The following is a 14,420-nucleotide window of genomic DNA, read 5'->3' on the forward strand; positions in this document are numbered from 1 at the left end:
AGAGAGAGAGAACTAGAGTAGAAATATTATGTTTCCTTTCTTTCTACCACACAAATTACTAGAGGATGATGTTCAGGCCCTCAACATGAGTAAAACTACAACTAGGCAGTCCAATGTGCACAAGACTACCAAGGTTCAATGGACACACTAGCTGGAATCTTGTACATCCTAATCAGTTCATAATATATAACCCTACGCAAGGGTTCTTACATATAATCCCTATTTCTACTGTACAGTCAAATGCCAATAAATATTATATTTTTGGAAAAATTACTAAAATATCCTTGACATTTATCAATATTCACCTATGAAGCACGAAAATGGCACTGGGTCACGTTTCCCAGTGTTAGAAACGTTTCCGATGAGGAAACGACCTGACACGGCTGGGAAACGCTTTCGGGCCATTTTCAAAAATATTAAAAATCGAAAATGCGTTTCTGACAACGAAAATGCATTTCTTTAAAGAAAATAAAAAAAAGGAAAATGGGGAGGTTAAAATCACAAACAGATCGCACCAGTTCACATTCACAATCAAGATCAACAGAAAAAGAAGAAGACGAAAAAAAAGAAGAAGGAGAGGATTAGACCTTCAACGGCAGCATCGCAGGTAAGGATCGCATCTTCCTTTCTCTTCTTTTCTCTTTGGTCTGCCCTATTCATTTTCTAATTTGCCCTATCCATCCTCATCAGCAGAAGAAGAAGAAGAAGAAAAAGAAGCAGAAGGGGAGGAACGATAGCATCACAGGTACAGATGGCATCTCCCATTTTCTTCTTTTCTCTCAATCTGCGCTCTGCCTGCTCTGTCAATTGGCTTTTTTGGTTCCCCTTTCTTATTCCCGATCGCGCACTCTTTTCTCATTCCCCATCACATTTAGGTATTTAGGTTTATATAGAGATTGTTTGATTAATTTATTATTATTTAATTTATTATTTTCCTTATCATTTAATTTATTATTCTCCTTTTTTAATTTCTTTTTGAAACAATTTTATTAAGCAACTTCCATTAATTACTTACAATTTTATTCCATTAATTAATCATAAATTTATCACATTTAATATCAATTTTTTTCTCTAAATGTATATTCCATAATGAGATTTTTCTCAAACCAAATTTGAAGAGTTATCATAAATATTATTTTTTTTTAAAAAGGAAGATAAAAAAAAATTTCTCTCAAATTCACTAAAAAATTTCAAGATTTGCCATATTTTTACAATCAAAGTTTTGAAGGAAATTAAGGACAAATGTAAATATATTTTTAAAGTTATTTTTAAAATTATAAAATTTCAAGTTTAAATTCTAATTAATGATAAATAAAAATAATTCCAACATTCAAAATTTGTATTTTATATTAATATATTTTATATTTTTGTAATAATTTATATATAATGTGTTTAATATAATTTGTTTTAATGTATCGTTATATTATATAATAAAATTTTTCATAATAATTTTTATAGTCAATTTATTCAATTCTATTATTTAATTCTTTAATCTTTTAATATATAATTTGCATTGTGCTTTAATCTTTAGTATATAATTTGTTTAGATAATTTGTAAATTATATGAAATTGCATTTTCTTTTTATCATTTTGATAGGATAATATTTGAACGGATTCTTTGAACTCTAATTCTACCCAAGCAAATAGCACTAGTGCTACTTCTTCGAAAACTAGGGAGGAAGAATTTAATCCTTTGTGGAAATATGTAACTAAACTTGAGAAAACTGGAGAAGGAGGGGGTAATTGTAAATGTATATGTAATTTTTGTGGACAAGAAAAGCAAGGGACTTATACTAGAGTAAGGGCTTATTTATTGAAAATTACTGGAAAAGGGATTGGTGTGTGTAAAAAAGTAATGAATGATAGTATTTCTGAAATGAGGAAACAGGAGGATGAGGCAACAAACAGAATTACCAATTCACAATCTAGGCAAGTTCCTTTGCCTATTAGTACAACTTCTGTTCCTTCATTGAATATAATTGAACCAAGTATTTAGCAGTTTTGAAGAAAAGAAGAGTTAATGATTCTCATCTTGGTAGAACTTTTGACTTGTAAACTAAAGCTTAATTAGATGCAGAGATTGCTAGAATGTTCTACACTGAGGGTCTGCCTTTTAATTTTGCTAGAAACCCTTACTATGTGAGTTCTTATTCTTTTGCTACTAATCATGCTTTGGGTGGTTATGTGCCGCCTGGTTATAACAAATTGAGAACCACATTACTTCAGCAAGAAAAAGCAAATGTAGAGAGGTTGCTTGAACCAATTAAAAGCACTTGATTAGAAAAGGGTGTTAGTATTATGCGTGATGGATGGAGTGATCCCCAGAGGAGGCCTTTGATTAATTTTATAGTTGTTTCTGAGTCTGGCCCCATGTTTATCAAATCTATAGATTGTTCTAGTGAAGTGAAAAATAAGCAATTTATTGCTAATTTGCTAAAAGAAGTAATTGATGAGGTGGGTCATCAAAAAGTGGTACAAGTCATTATTGATAATGCTTCAAATTGTAAAGGTGCTTGAGAAATCATTGAGGGAATGTTTTCACACATTTATTAGACTCTTTGTGTTGTGCACACTCTTAATCTTGCTTTGAAGAATATATGTGCAACAAAAAATTTAGAAACTAATGAAGAAACTTATGATGTGTATCACTCGATCACTGAAATCCATGGGGATGCTTTGCAAATCAAGAATTTTATAATGAATCATTCCATGAGGCTTGCAATTTATAATTGGTTTAGCCCTTTGAAATTGCTTTCAGTTGCTGACACTCATTTTGCTTCTATTGTTGTGATGCTTAAAAGATTTAAACTCATTAGGTATGCTTTAGAAGCAATGGTTATGAGTGATCAATGGGCACAATACGGAGAAGATGACCAAGGCAAAGCTAGATTTGTTCATGATAAAGTGGTGGATGAGGATTGGTGGGAAAATGGTGATTATATCCTTACTTTTACTGGGCCCATTTATGATATGATTAGAGTTTGTGACATAGAAAAAACATGCCTTCATTTGGTTTATGAGTTGTGGGATTCTATTATTGAAAAGGTAAAGAAGTTATTTTTGATCATGAAAGAAAGCAAGCAGATGGGTTTTCTCCTTTCTATTATGCGGTTCATCGAATTCTTGTTGATTGTTGGGCAGAAAGCAACACTCCCTTTCTTTGTTTGGCTCATTCATTAAATCCACGGTAAATTTCTAACTTACATACTCATCTTCTTGTTATATATATTTTTTTATTTCCTGAATTTATTTTCTTATTTTTGAAGGTTTTATAGTGAAAAATGGCTTCAAGAGGGAGAAGGTAGAGTGCCTCCTCATATGGATGGAGAAGTATCAACTAAAAGAATTAAATGCTTTAGGAGGATTTTTTCTAATGAAGATGAGCAAATTAGAGTAAATGATGAATTTGCAAATTTTTCTTTGAAAAGTGGACCTTTTGCAAATCTTGATTCTATTGGAAGTATGTATGCTACAGATCCTAGGAAGTGGTGGGCATGTTTTGGTTCCAATGCACCTTTACTTCAAAGGTTGGCTTTTAAAGTGCTTGGACAACCTACTTCCTCCTCTTGTTGTGAAATAAATTGGAGTATTTATTCCTTCATTCATTCATGTAGAGGGAATAAATTAACTCCAAAACGTGCAGAGGACTTAGTTTTTATCCATAATAATCTTCGTCTTCTGTCGAGAAACTCCTCCCAATATTATGATGAGAAGACAAGATTGTGAGATGTTGGTGGTGATCAATTTGGGAGTATGAAAGATGTGGGAATTCTTGAATTTGCCAACCTTTCATTGGATGAACCAGAGTTAAGAGTCTGTTTTTTTTTTATGAAAATGCAACTACAAGCATGGGGAAGGAGAAAGATAGTGAAGTAGAGGAAATGTCATAATTTTTATTATCTTTTCTTTTTAAACTTTTGAATATATTGTAGTTAATATTTATTTCTTATGAGTATGAAACTTCTAAATATGTATCTTTATGGTTGAATTTGAATATTGATTTAGACTTTATTTATTATTGAACACCTTTTATGATATATATATATATATATACTCCTATATTTTTTATATTTATAAGTTTCCCCACATTTCCGTTTCCTATATTTTTTAAAATGTCGTTTCCGTGTTTTCCCGTTTCTGCGTTTCCGTTTTCGTGCTACATAAATATTCAAACCTATGTCTTCGCTTCTTTAAAATTGAATTAAATAGTCCTCAATGTTTCAATTTCATAACACTTTAGTCTTTCACTTAAAATATCATATACTTTAGTCCCTAAGATTTTATTTTGAATCACATTTTAGTCCTTGAGTTTTCAAATAAAATTGCATTTTCTTCCTGATAAAAATTGAATATGAGGAACTAAGAATTTATTTAAATAAGGGACTCAAATGTAATGGAAGGAATAAAATGGACAACTTATTCACCCCCCCCCCCCCCCAAAAAAAAAAAAAAAAAAAAAAGAGAATGTGAATGTAAATTTTACATAATGCCAAGGGGGTTTATGCTAATTTTCCCTTTATTTTTTAATTCCTTTTTTTTTTATTAACTAAGTGAGATATAGAACTATCAGAACAAAGGGAAACGAGAAACAAATTCTCAATTTTATTAATACTCAATTCAATTGTCAAATATAAAAAAGTTCTACTCAAAATAAAAAGAAGACAAGTATATATAGAGTCTATTTAACATTGTTGTTAGAGCTACCATTGAAAAAGACATTTTCTTAAATATTTAGCTAGAGAGCATTAAAGTTCATTTAAAATTATTTAACATGTTCATCATGAGAGCATCAAAATAATAAAATAGCTTTTTTCAAATAATTTTTTTCAAACAACTTTTTTTAACAATATCTAAAATGATACTTTTCTAAAAAGGTTTTTTTTTTACCGTTAAAACTCAATGCACTTGCACAGAGAGAGAGAGAGAGAGAGAGAGAGAGAGAGAGAGAGAGAGAGAGAAGTAGAGTAGGAAGGTTATTTTGCCTTTCCTTCAGCTAAACAAATTACTAGAGGACAAATTTCAAGCCCCCAGCATGAGCAAAACCATAACTAGGCAGTTTAAAGTGCACAAGACTACCAAGGTTGAATGCACATACTAGTTGGAATCTTGTACAACCTAATTAGGATAAACCCTACACAAGGGTTCTTACATATAGTCTTTATTTATTTTGTACATTATAATGCTAATAATTATTTTGTTTTTGGGAAAATTACAAAAGATCTCCCTGACTTTTACCAATATTCAAACTTATGTCCTTGCATTTTCAAAATAGAATTAAATAGTCCTCATTTAAATTACTTAAAAATTTCTCATTCACTTAAAATATTATAAAATTTATCCCTAAGATTTTATTTTGAATTAAATTTTAGTCCTTGAGTTTTCAAATAAAATTACTTTTTCATCCCTGAAAAATCGAATAGCAAGGGACTAAGAAGTTATTTTACGTAAAAAGTGATGGACTAAAATGTAATCGAAGGATTAAAGTGGACTACTTGATTCATTTTCCATAAACAAAAATGTGAATGCAAATTTTACATAATGTGAAGGGGGTTTATAATGATGGAAAAGGGGGTTTGTACTTTATAGTAATTTCCCTTTATTTTTTTGTTTCCTCTTTTTTGTTAATACTCAAATCAATTGTCAATCATACAAAAATTCTCCTCAAAATACCTATAGGACAAGTATATATAGAGTATTTGTAATCCTACAAGTATTAGTATTGGGAACCATTTACTTCCTATACTTCTCCTTAGGTAGTCCATTCTCTTAGTTTTCCCTATTGTGCCACTTTTACCTTCGTGCACATCAATTCATTCCTTAACATATCTATTATTGTATTTTTCACACATTCATCTTGACATCCTCATTTCTGCCATACTATCATACATCATAACTAGTAGAATTATAGTCCTCTAAAATTCCCCCTTCAATTTGGTATTTTGCAATCACACAGATCTGTTTGTCTCACTTCTTCACTAGTTAGTCAATGGATTCTTAAATTGAAATCCATAGCCAAAAACCTAAAATGAAAAACCATGACTATTATCTAATCTAACTGGCTCATCCAACCATTTTTTGTCAATTTCATTTTTTCAATTCTGGCTCTTTCCATTTGATTACCCCTAACGTGCAGCACAAAGATTGGAGATTTGATTAGCCTTGACATGTGGCAATATTGGGGAAAAAAAGAGGTGGTTACAATTATAGGAATGGAAAGTAGGACCCAGAAGGAAATTCTAGAAACAAGTTGGCAATGTAAAATCAATCCTGAGGAATTAAGGGAGATGAGAGTAGGAAAAAGAGGAGGAGAAAGAGAAGAATAAAGGTGAATTCTCTATTAATCAATCAATGAATTCTCACTTTACAATTTTAGATATATATTTTACAGTTTGTTTTATAACAAAACATAAATAACTACAACTATGCCTGCCATAATTAACTTAGAATAAGCTATTTATCAGCCTTTTTCCTTTCTCTTATATGCAACACAGCAACACTCCTTACATGAAGTACTATAAGTCCTTATCATCGCAAAAATTCCGTTGAAAACTTAAGCTCTTACCATTATAGTGCATAATGGTCCTTATGTCACGTAGCTATAAGTATTAGTTTATAAAAAACAAAAATAAAAATAAAAAACCTCATAAACCAACCCACATTATTTGCATTGATATAAAGTCAACAAAGCACATACACGTTTGTGTTATAACCTAGTGATTTATCTCAGAATAAAGAGAGAAAAACCTTACATAAACCAGAAGTGGACCCAAAAGGAAGGAATTTTCAGTGGTCCTTAAGCTAGGATTTTTTGGATCTGCACAAGCAGTTTGTGTGCATTAAGTACTGAAAAGAACATATTTTTTCCAAACTCATTCAAATGAAATTGGATTATTCAAGAGCATGAGCACAATCACATACAAGTGAAGAAGGAAGGAGTTATCACTGGTGTACCCATTATATGAGTAGCATAAAACTGAGTATATAAGTGTGGTATAAAGCGATAACGTTTCTTCAATGTCTGGCGGCAAACTTCTTCACACTATTGGAAGTTGAAACTGAAGTTAGTTCATCACATAGTTGCCAACAGAATAGCATAATTAAGATAAACTTGAAAAGCAATATTGAAAAATTTAAAAAGAGATAAGATAGGCGCAAACACATAGATATCAGTAGGAAATCAACTATGGGCTTTGCTTAATAAATGAAATATCTACATAAATATCAGTAGGAAATCTGAAGATGGTTACTATCAAATTGCTAGTGTATAGGACAAACCTCTTCTCCAAAAGACCATGGCTCATGGTCAAAAGAGCCTTTTTCAGAATGCCCATGGCAAAAAGGAAACATTGCACTAACACCCATCCACCTTCCAAAAAGCTTGGGCGTTGCATTGCCAAAAAAATCCAATATCAGGTCCTAAAAATGGTTGATCACTGAGTCCTTGTTTATAAAGTAAAACCAAAATTATATAAAATAATTATGTTGTAAGAGATGACCCAAAAAGTAATTTTTATTATTGAAGCAATTTATTTTCCTCCAGATAAAAAGACCATTTTCTACTTCCTTCCAAATCAAACTATGCCCTGAAAAATACAGAGAATCAATGAAAAATTCAAGAAAATAAGGAAGAACGGAAGACAAGGGGGATTGTGACAAGGAAAACAAGTTTCACAAAGAATAAAATTCAGCAAAATAGATATGCACTCTAGGATGAAAAGACAATCAAAATAAACAAACACAGAGAAAACAAATATGTAGTTGTTATATTGATTAAACACTAATCATATGTACACATATACATTCCTAGAATACCAAATTAATTTGAATGCCTTTCCAACTTGAGATTTTTGCATGCTCTCTAATGAACCATAAGTTAGCATTCATAGTTGGTAAGAAGAAAAAACCTGTTACATTCTCCTTACAGACTTCAAACCAACTGCCATATTCTATCCATAGACCTATAATGTGGTCCCTAGCAAAGGGTCCTAACATCTATATAGTGCTTGAATGCCTTCAATATCATATCCTGTAATCACAATATCGTTTGCATAGACAATTAAGATAATCTCCCGCTCCCTGGTTTGTCTACAAAAGATAGTATTGGCAATACAACACTTAAGATGCTAAACGCCTTAACATCAATAAATCAACCCAACAAAGCACATGGAGGTTCTTTAAGACTAAGGTAGGATAAAAAATATGAGCCACCATTCATGAGAAAAATGGTATATTGGGTCGACCTTCAAATGAAATGTGGTCAAAGACGATGCTTAGAAATAGTTGAGTCAAACTTGCCACGACCTCAAAGCCAATGGACTATGTAGAATGGCAATATTATTTCATTAATTTCAAAGAGAATTTTATATACATACGCGCACATGCACACGCACACACACACACACGCGCACACGCATATATATATTCAGAGTCTCTATAACTACGTTTCTACAATTTAGTTATCCATCCTAAATAGGAATCCTACTATATATAGGATATATAGAGTTTAGTTGACTTTCCATAATAAACTAATGTAGTACCTATTCTGCTAGACACTGTACCTATTTGAAAGTGCTTTTAAAGCAACAGACAAGATAGGAGTAGCGATTATAGTAAGAGATACAAGGAGACTAGGACATGACAAGTAAGCTAAGTCTTCCTCCTCAAAAACACTTTTCATTCTTTCATCTCCACTAATTCAACCTTAACTCACAACTCCTTGAAATTGATGTAGGCATCAAAGTGTCATTTGTTAACCAAGCTTTTTTTTTTTTTTTCCGAGTATCATTTAGGGCACCAAGGTCTTTAATGAAGCATTCAAAATTCAATAGTAGCCATTATTTGATACGACAATAGAAACACATAAAAGACAAGTAAAGTCTCTACAAGTGAAGTTCTACAACATTTAAAATCAAAGCCCTAATACAATCATATCCTTGGTTCAACATATGCAAAAACTTTATGAAAACCATTTATTCTGATCATTTTTGCATTGTTGCACATTTGATAGCCTTTTCATCCTAAAGCAATTGAAATCAATCCATGGTTCAATTATAAAGAACCATGGACGTAGACGTGCAAATGCTCCCAATTGGAAATGTTATCTCCTTTCCATGTTGCAGCATTCTTTTAACTGCCAATAAATCCAGCTCTAGTAAGAACAAAGGGATGCTTATTTTCATTAGCTAATTTCATGCCTTCAAATGTTGATCTTCCCATTAGCATGCCATATATCTAAAAATAAGAACATGAAGTTCAAAATTTATTTGGTTATCAACAGTAAGTATAAATAAAAACAATCACAACATGAACTATTCTTAAATTCCATTAGTAGAAATCATTCTCTCATTATAAGAAAACAAGGGAAAAGCAAAAGAAGAATACATTGTGATAGCACGAGTGCTCTTGACAACCCCCAAGTTTATTATCTCCTCGACGAATATTGCCCTTGTTTCTATGTGAAAAGTTAAATAATAAGTCTAAGTACTACTAAAGAAATTGCAAGCACTAAGAAAATCACAATGAGAGTCACTTTAAAAACAACTGGCTCATTCATATCATTCCATATACCATCAACATCATCAGAAATGAAATCTTTAACTAAACTAGCCCACCAAGAGCAAACCTTTGATTGTGTGAAGTCAGGGACAACATAAGGCCTAGGCCACACCTCCCCTGAAAATGGGTAGGAATAGAGTAACAACTCAACATTTTTTGGAACCTAAACATCACTTTTAGAACCACTATCAAACACAAAATAACCTTCTCCACATTTGATACCAAGGTCAAGCATCCAAGTTCCTTTAAAACTTACATCATAAAGATCATTTGCCAAAAATTGTGGATCTGGAAAACATTTCTAAAATAATTCATAACAAAATTTCTATGTCAAGATTGACAATTGTAAGTTTATCACAAAAAATAGATTTCTATTTATGCCAATATTCAGATCTTACTTAATGCGTAGTGAATTTGGCAGAAGGCAAGAAATTAATAAAATTATAGAGCACAATAGTAAATGCATCCAGAGGAATAGATAATCATTAATCACTCACAAAATGTCCATAAACTTGTGTTTCCCCAATAAAGCAGAGTTGTAAGAAAGATGTTTTGAGCATGGCCGGACTATTTAGATACTTGCACCAAGATGGTTACTTTAGAATGCTAGTTGTGAACGACTGATTGAGTTTTGGGATTAAGTTATGATTAAGTGAATTGGGTTTGTGATTGTGTGCTATGTTTATGCCTCTAAATGTGTGTTCCATAAATATGTAACATACCATTCTCGATATTTGTAACAGTATATATACCCAAAGGCTTGAGGGAATAATCAAGCAATTCTTCCCTACATTATCTTTCGATTACTCCGCCCACTTCATTTTCTAGATGGTATTAGAGTTGTAGGTTCTCGTCTCCTAACATTTATTTCTCCCTTATTTTTTTATTTTGAGAAATGAAACTAATGTTTTTCAATCAAGGGGTGTTTAAGAGATGCTTAGCAGCAGCACTACCCTCCGCTAAATGCCTTTTCCACTATAATCTTGTCGTTGGAAAGCCCCCACCGACCATAACACACTGTCACAAGGTTCCAGACTCCTATTCACATGCATGCGAATGAGATGTCGTCAAGCATCCTTTTCCATTGGAATCAACACTAGTCACATTGCTTTGATTACGCAACTCCTTCCAGCAGCAAACCTTCAACTAAATCACCTGTTATCTTGGGTGACTTAGAGAACAGAAGGTTTTGGTATCTTGGATTATTATAGATTTGTCTCCTCTCATCTAACAAAAGCATATCTTAGTCTATTTTCTCTAAGAATTGAAGCCTTTGGCCCTCCTTCATTTCATTCTCTAGGTATCATGAATCCACAACCATTTCAAAGTCTTTCTCTGGGTATTTCAGTATTCCTCACTCCTTTTTTTTTAACCATTTCTATTGCTATTGCTTTTACACTTCTTGGGCTTGTAAATTCAAGATATTGTTCTACTTGATTAAAGAAAAAAAAAAGGTGACAAACAAAGCAATCTCTATAAATACAATCATGTGTCATCTTGCTCATTAATTAACTCATTCTATCACCTTGATTGAAGTCCAATATGAATAATACTTGCACTATTAATTTCCTAACCAGCAGTCATTCTCATTTTCTCAATTTGGTAATATCTTGGATTGTCTAAACCAATTCTCATCCATTGAACCATAAGTCCTTGATTTTAGTGCTTCTGATCACATCCTAAGAACAAAAATCTTTTTTCTATCCCTATTTCTTCTCCCATTCAATCTAATGATACTTTACCCAATGGATCAAAAGCCATAATTGAAGGGGTAAGGGAGGCATTTACTCTCCCCTCTATTTCTTTAACTTTAGTAATATTTGCTTGTAAGTGTCTATATAATCACAATAAAATGGCTCTTTATTTGTTGTAATAGCCATAATAGTTGCTACTCACAATGACAAATGGGATGAGTAACAGTTGGGTAGTACATGAAGTCGAGAAGAGGAGGGGGAGAAAAGAAGGAAGAAAGGGTGGGGGGGGGGGGGTGGGGTTGAGGAGGGTGGGGTGTTATTTGGCATACCATAGAAGTGGCATATAAGTGGCTTAGATAGTTATGGGTTAGGGTGTAAATAACCAGTCTAACAATTCATTTTGCATTTAAAATTGTGCGGATGCCTATATCAATGTCACCCAAACAAATTCTAATCTACTCGTTTATGCAATTGGTGATAGATTAGTAGTGGTGGTGGCAGCACCTATTGATTGTTTTTTGATTCATTTAATACCCATTAGTATGTTCCAGTCTTAGTTCTGGGTCTATCTTGGAGCTGGAATCGAATTGAAATTTCGGTTCGATTTAGCGATGTTTTGGTTCTGATTTAGTTCAGTTTTCGGTTCTTCAGTTTCAATTCGGTTATGTACATTTCCAGTTCTTGAAACAATTTTATGTCATTTTTCCGATATAAGTCATTCTTAAATTAGTATTTAAGCTCTAAAATTGATTTGGTTATTAATATAGAATGTATCATATAACATAACTTTTAGCTATTTTTAAATTATATAACTTTTAACTATAAGGTTCGTATATATTTTAGAATTAAGTATATTATATAATATTTGGGATTAAAGCTTAGTTGTTATATATAATGTAGTTGTACATTTATATCATAGAGTATACCTTTTAACTACTTTTTAATGATGTAATTTTTATCTATAAGATACATGTAAAATTAAAAATTATAAGGTGATTTAATGTATTTATAATTGTGAGGAAAGGTGTTTTTATTGATTACGTAAGAGGTCTACACACCCAGGCCTTCACTCTCTCTCTCTCTCACACACACACATATGTATGTATATCTCTTATACTATCTAGGAATTCTACAGTAGGTAGGAATCCTTCTTTAATTAGGATATCCTATACAAATCGACTTCTATAACACTCCCTCTCAAGTTGGAGCATAGATATTAATCATTCCAAACTTGTTACATAAGTAGTCAACCCAAGCTCCATTCAGAGCTTTTGTAAATATACTCCTTATTGCCTTCCTATTTTAATGTGCCATGTTGAGATGATCTCTTGTTGAAGGTTTTTATGGACAAAATGGTAATCAATCTCAATATGCTTAGTCTCGTCATGAAATAGAGAATTAGAAGTAATATGAAGGGTAGCTTGATTATCACACCACAATTGTGCAGGCAAAGAGGTCTTAAGGCTAACCTCATCTAATAATTGAAGTACCCACATTATCTTATACACTGATTATACTATAGCTTTGTATTTCGATTCAGCATTAGATCAAGAGACTACACTCTGCTTTTTACTTCTCTAAGACACCAAATTACCGCCAATAAAGACATAATACCCAATAGTTGATCTTCTATCAACCTTAGATCTTGCTTAGTTTGCATTTTAAAAACACTCAATATTCAAATGCCCATGATTACTAAATAACAATCCTCACCCTTTTGCTCCCTTCAAATAACACAAGATTTTTCCTAAAGCTTCCTAATAAGCATCAGTTGGGGAAGACAAACTGACTCACCAAATTGATTGAATATGTAATATCAAAATGAGTTACTGTAAGGTTGTTCAATTTACCCACTAGCCTCCTATACTTTTCTGGATTTTCAAACAAGTTACCATTCTGTGTTACAAGTTGCAAATTTGGGATCATTGGTGCACTGCAAGGCTTAACACCTAATTTTCCTATTTCTATCAATAGATCAAGAACATACTTTCGTTGAGACAAGAAGATACCTTTCTTACTTCTCATAACTTCAATATCTAAAAAATACTTTAGCAAGCCCATGTCTTTTTTTTTTTTGATATTGGATTTGAATGAAGTGTTTAAGGGATGAAATGCCTACAGAATCGCTTCTAGTGATAACAATATCATCCACTTACACTACCAGTAAGACTAGGGTAGCTTCAGATTGTCTATAAAATATTAAATGATCGCATGTACTTTTCTACATACCAAACTCTTTTACTTCTTCATTTATCTTTCAAACCAAGCTCGAGGACTTTGTTTCAGGCCATAAAGCAAACTTTACCCAAGTTTCCCAGAGCAACAAATCTTAGTGGTTGCTTCTTATATACCTCATCCTAAAGATCAGCATAAAGAAATGCATTCTTGAAATCTAACTGATGCAAAGGCCAATCATATGTAGCTAGTAGAGAGATAAACTATTGAATAGAAGCAAGTTTAGCTACTGGAGAAAAAAGTATTAGAGTAATCAACCCCATGTCTTTTGGCTATAAGACGTGCTTTTAGTTTGGCTATAGAACCATCAGGATTCATTTTCACTATAAATACCCATTTGCAACCAATAACTTTCTTGACAATAGCCAAAGGCACTAGTTTTCATGTACCATTTGTATCTAAAGCCTCTATTTCTTCTTTCATAATAGCACACCAACCAGGATGAGATAATACCTCAATAATAGTTTTAGGGATATGGATAGAATCTAAAGAAGTAATAAAACATCAAGAAGAGGACAAATGATCATAAGACACAACAAAGGAAATAGGATAAGTAAATGTGCATTTACCTTTGCAGAGAGCAATGGGAAGATCTAGAGTATGATCATGATCAATGATAGTAACCGCATCTTTCGATGAAGAAATTGGTGAGGGATCTGAGTCTAGAGCCTTTAATCTCCTCATGATTGGAAATAAACAGGTTGTATATGTATATATATATATAATTATACTAAAAGTATATAATATATCTAAAAAAATCATAGAAAAATATATATATAAAATCGGTTCTCGGTTGGGGACTCCTGAAAACCATACACAACTCTACCCATTAGTACCCTTTTATAATGGTTGAATAATTTGCCACCTTTACACTGATAGTATGATGGGTTGTACCTTATAAGAATTTTAGAAGAATTTATATTCAAACATTAATTG

The 14,420-nt window shown here is 32.2% G+C and overlaps 2 protein-coding genes across 2 annotated transcripts; one reads left to right on the forward strand and one right to left on the reverse strand.

The window, feature by feature from the left end:
* Positions 1-2,298: 2,298 nt before the first annotated feature.
* On the forward strand, positions 2,299-3,726 carry LOC131173817 (uncharacterized). The gene is made up of 5 exons (XM_058136336.1): positions 2,299-2,509; positions 2,618-2,932; positions 3,046-3,187; positions 3,267-3,527; positions 3,615-3,726. Exons 1-5 carry the CDS (start codon positions 2,299-2,301, stop codon positions 3,724-3,726), a joined length of 1,041 nt encoding a protein of 346 aa, XP_057992319.1.
* A 5,400-nt stretch (positions 3,727-9,126) lies between these two features.
* On the reverse strand, positions 9,127-14,168 carry LOC131173818 (uncharacterized). The gene is made up of 5 exons (XM_058136337.1): positions 14,054-14,168; positions 13,874-13,969; positions 9,760-9,843; positions 9,518-9,672; positions 9,127-9,231 (listed from the first exon to the last, which is right to left on the reverse strand). Exons 1-5 carry the CDS (start codon positions 14,166-14,168, stop codon positions 9,127-9,129), a joined length of 555 nt encoding a protein of 184 aa, XP_057992320.1.
* Positions 14,169-14,420: the final 252 nt, after the last annotated feature.

The sequence above is a fragment of the Hevea brasiliensis genome, chromosome 15, assembly GCF_030052815.1.
Source record: "Hevea brasiliensis isolate MT/VB/25A 57/8 chromosome 15, ASM3005281v1, whole genome shotgun sequence".
NCBI classification, from domain to species: Eukaryota; Viridiplantae; Streptophyta; class Magnoliopsida; order Malpighiales; family Euphorbiaceae; genus Hevea; species Hevea brasiliensis.

Bases quoted from the DNA above. Each gene is read 5' to 3' on its own strand.
- LOC131173817 (XM_058136336.1), top strand. From the start codon at position 2,299: ATGCGTGATGGATGGAGTGATCCCCAGAGGAGGCCTTTGATTAATTTT. The intron at 2,510-2,617 runs GTGCTTGAGAAA...CAAAAAATTTAG, and splicing joins TAATGCTTCAAATTGTAAAG to AAACTAATGAAGAAACTTAT. The intron at 3,528-3,614 runs GTTGGCTTTTAA...TCATTCATGTAG, and splicing joins AATGCACCTTTACTTCAAAG to AGGGAATAAATTAACTCCAA.
- LOC131173818 (XM_058136337.1), bottom strand. From the start codon at position 14,168: ATGAGGAGATTAAAGGCTCTAGACTCAGATCCCTCACCAATTTCTTCA. The intron at 13,970-14,053 runs GTAAATGCACAT...TTACTTCTTTAG, and splicing joins TCCCATTGCTCTCTGCAAAG to ATTCTATCCATATCCCTAAA. The intron at 9,673-9,759 runs GTTATTTTGTGT...ACCCATTTTCAG, and splicing joins TGGTATCAAATGTGGAGAAG to GGGAGGTGTGGCCTAGGCCT.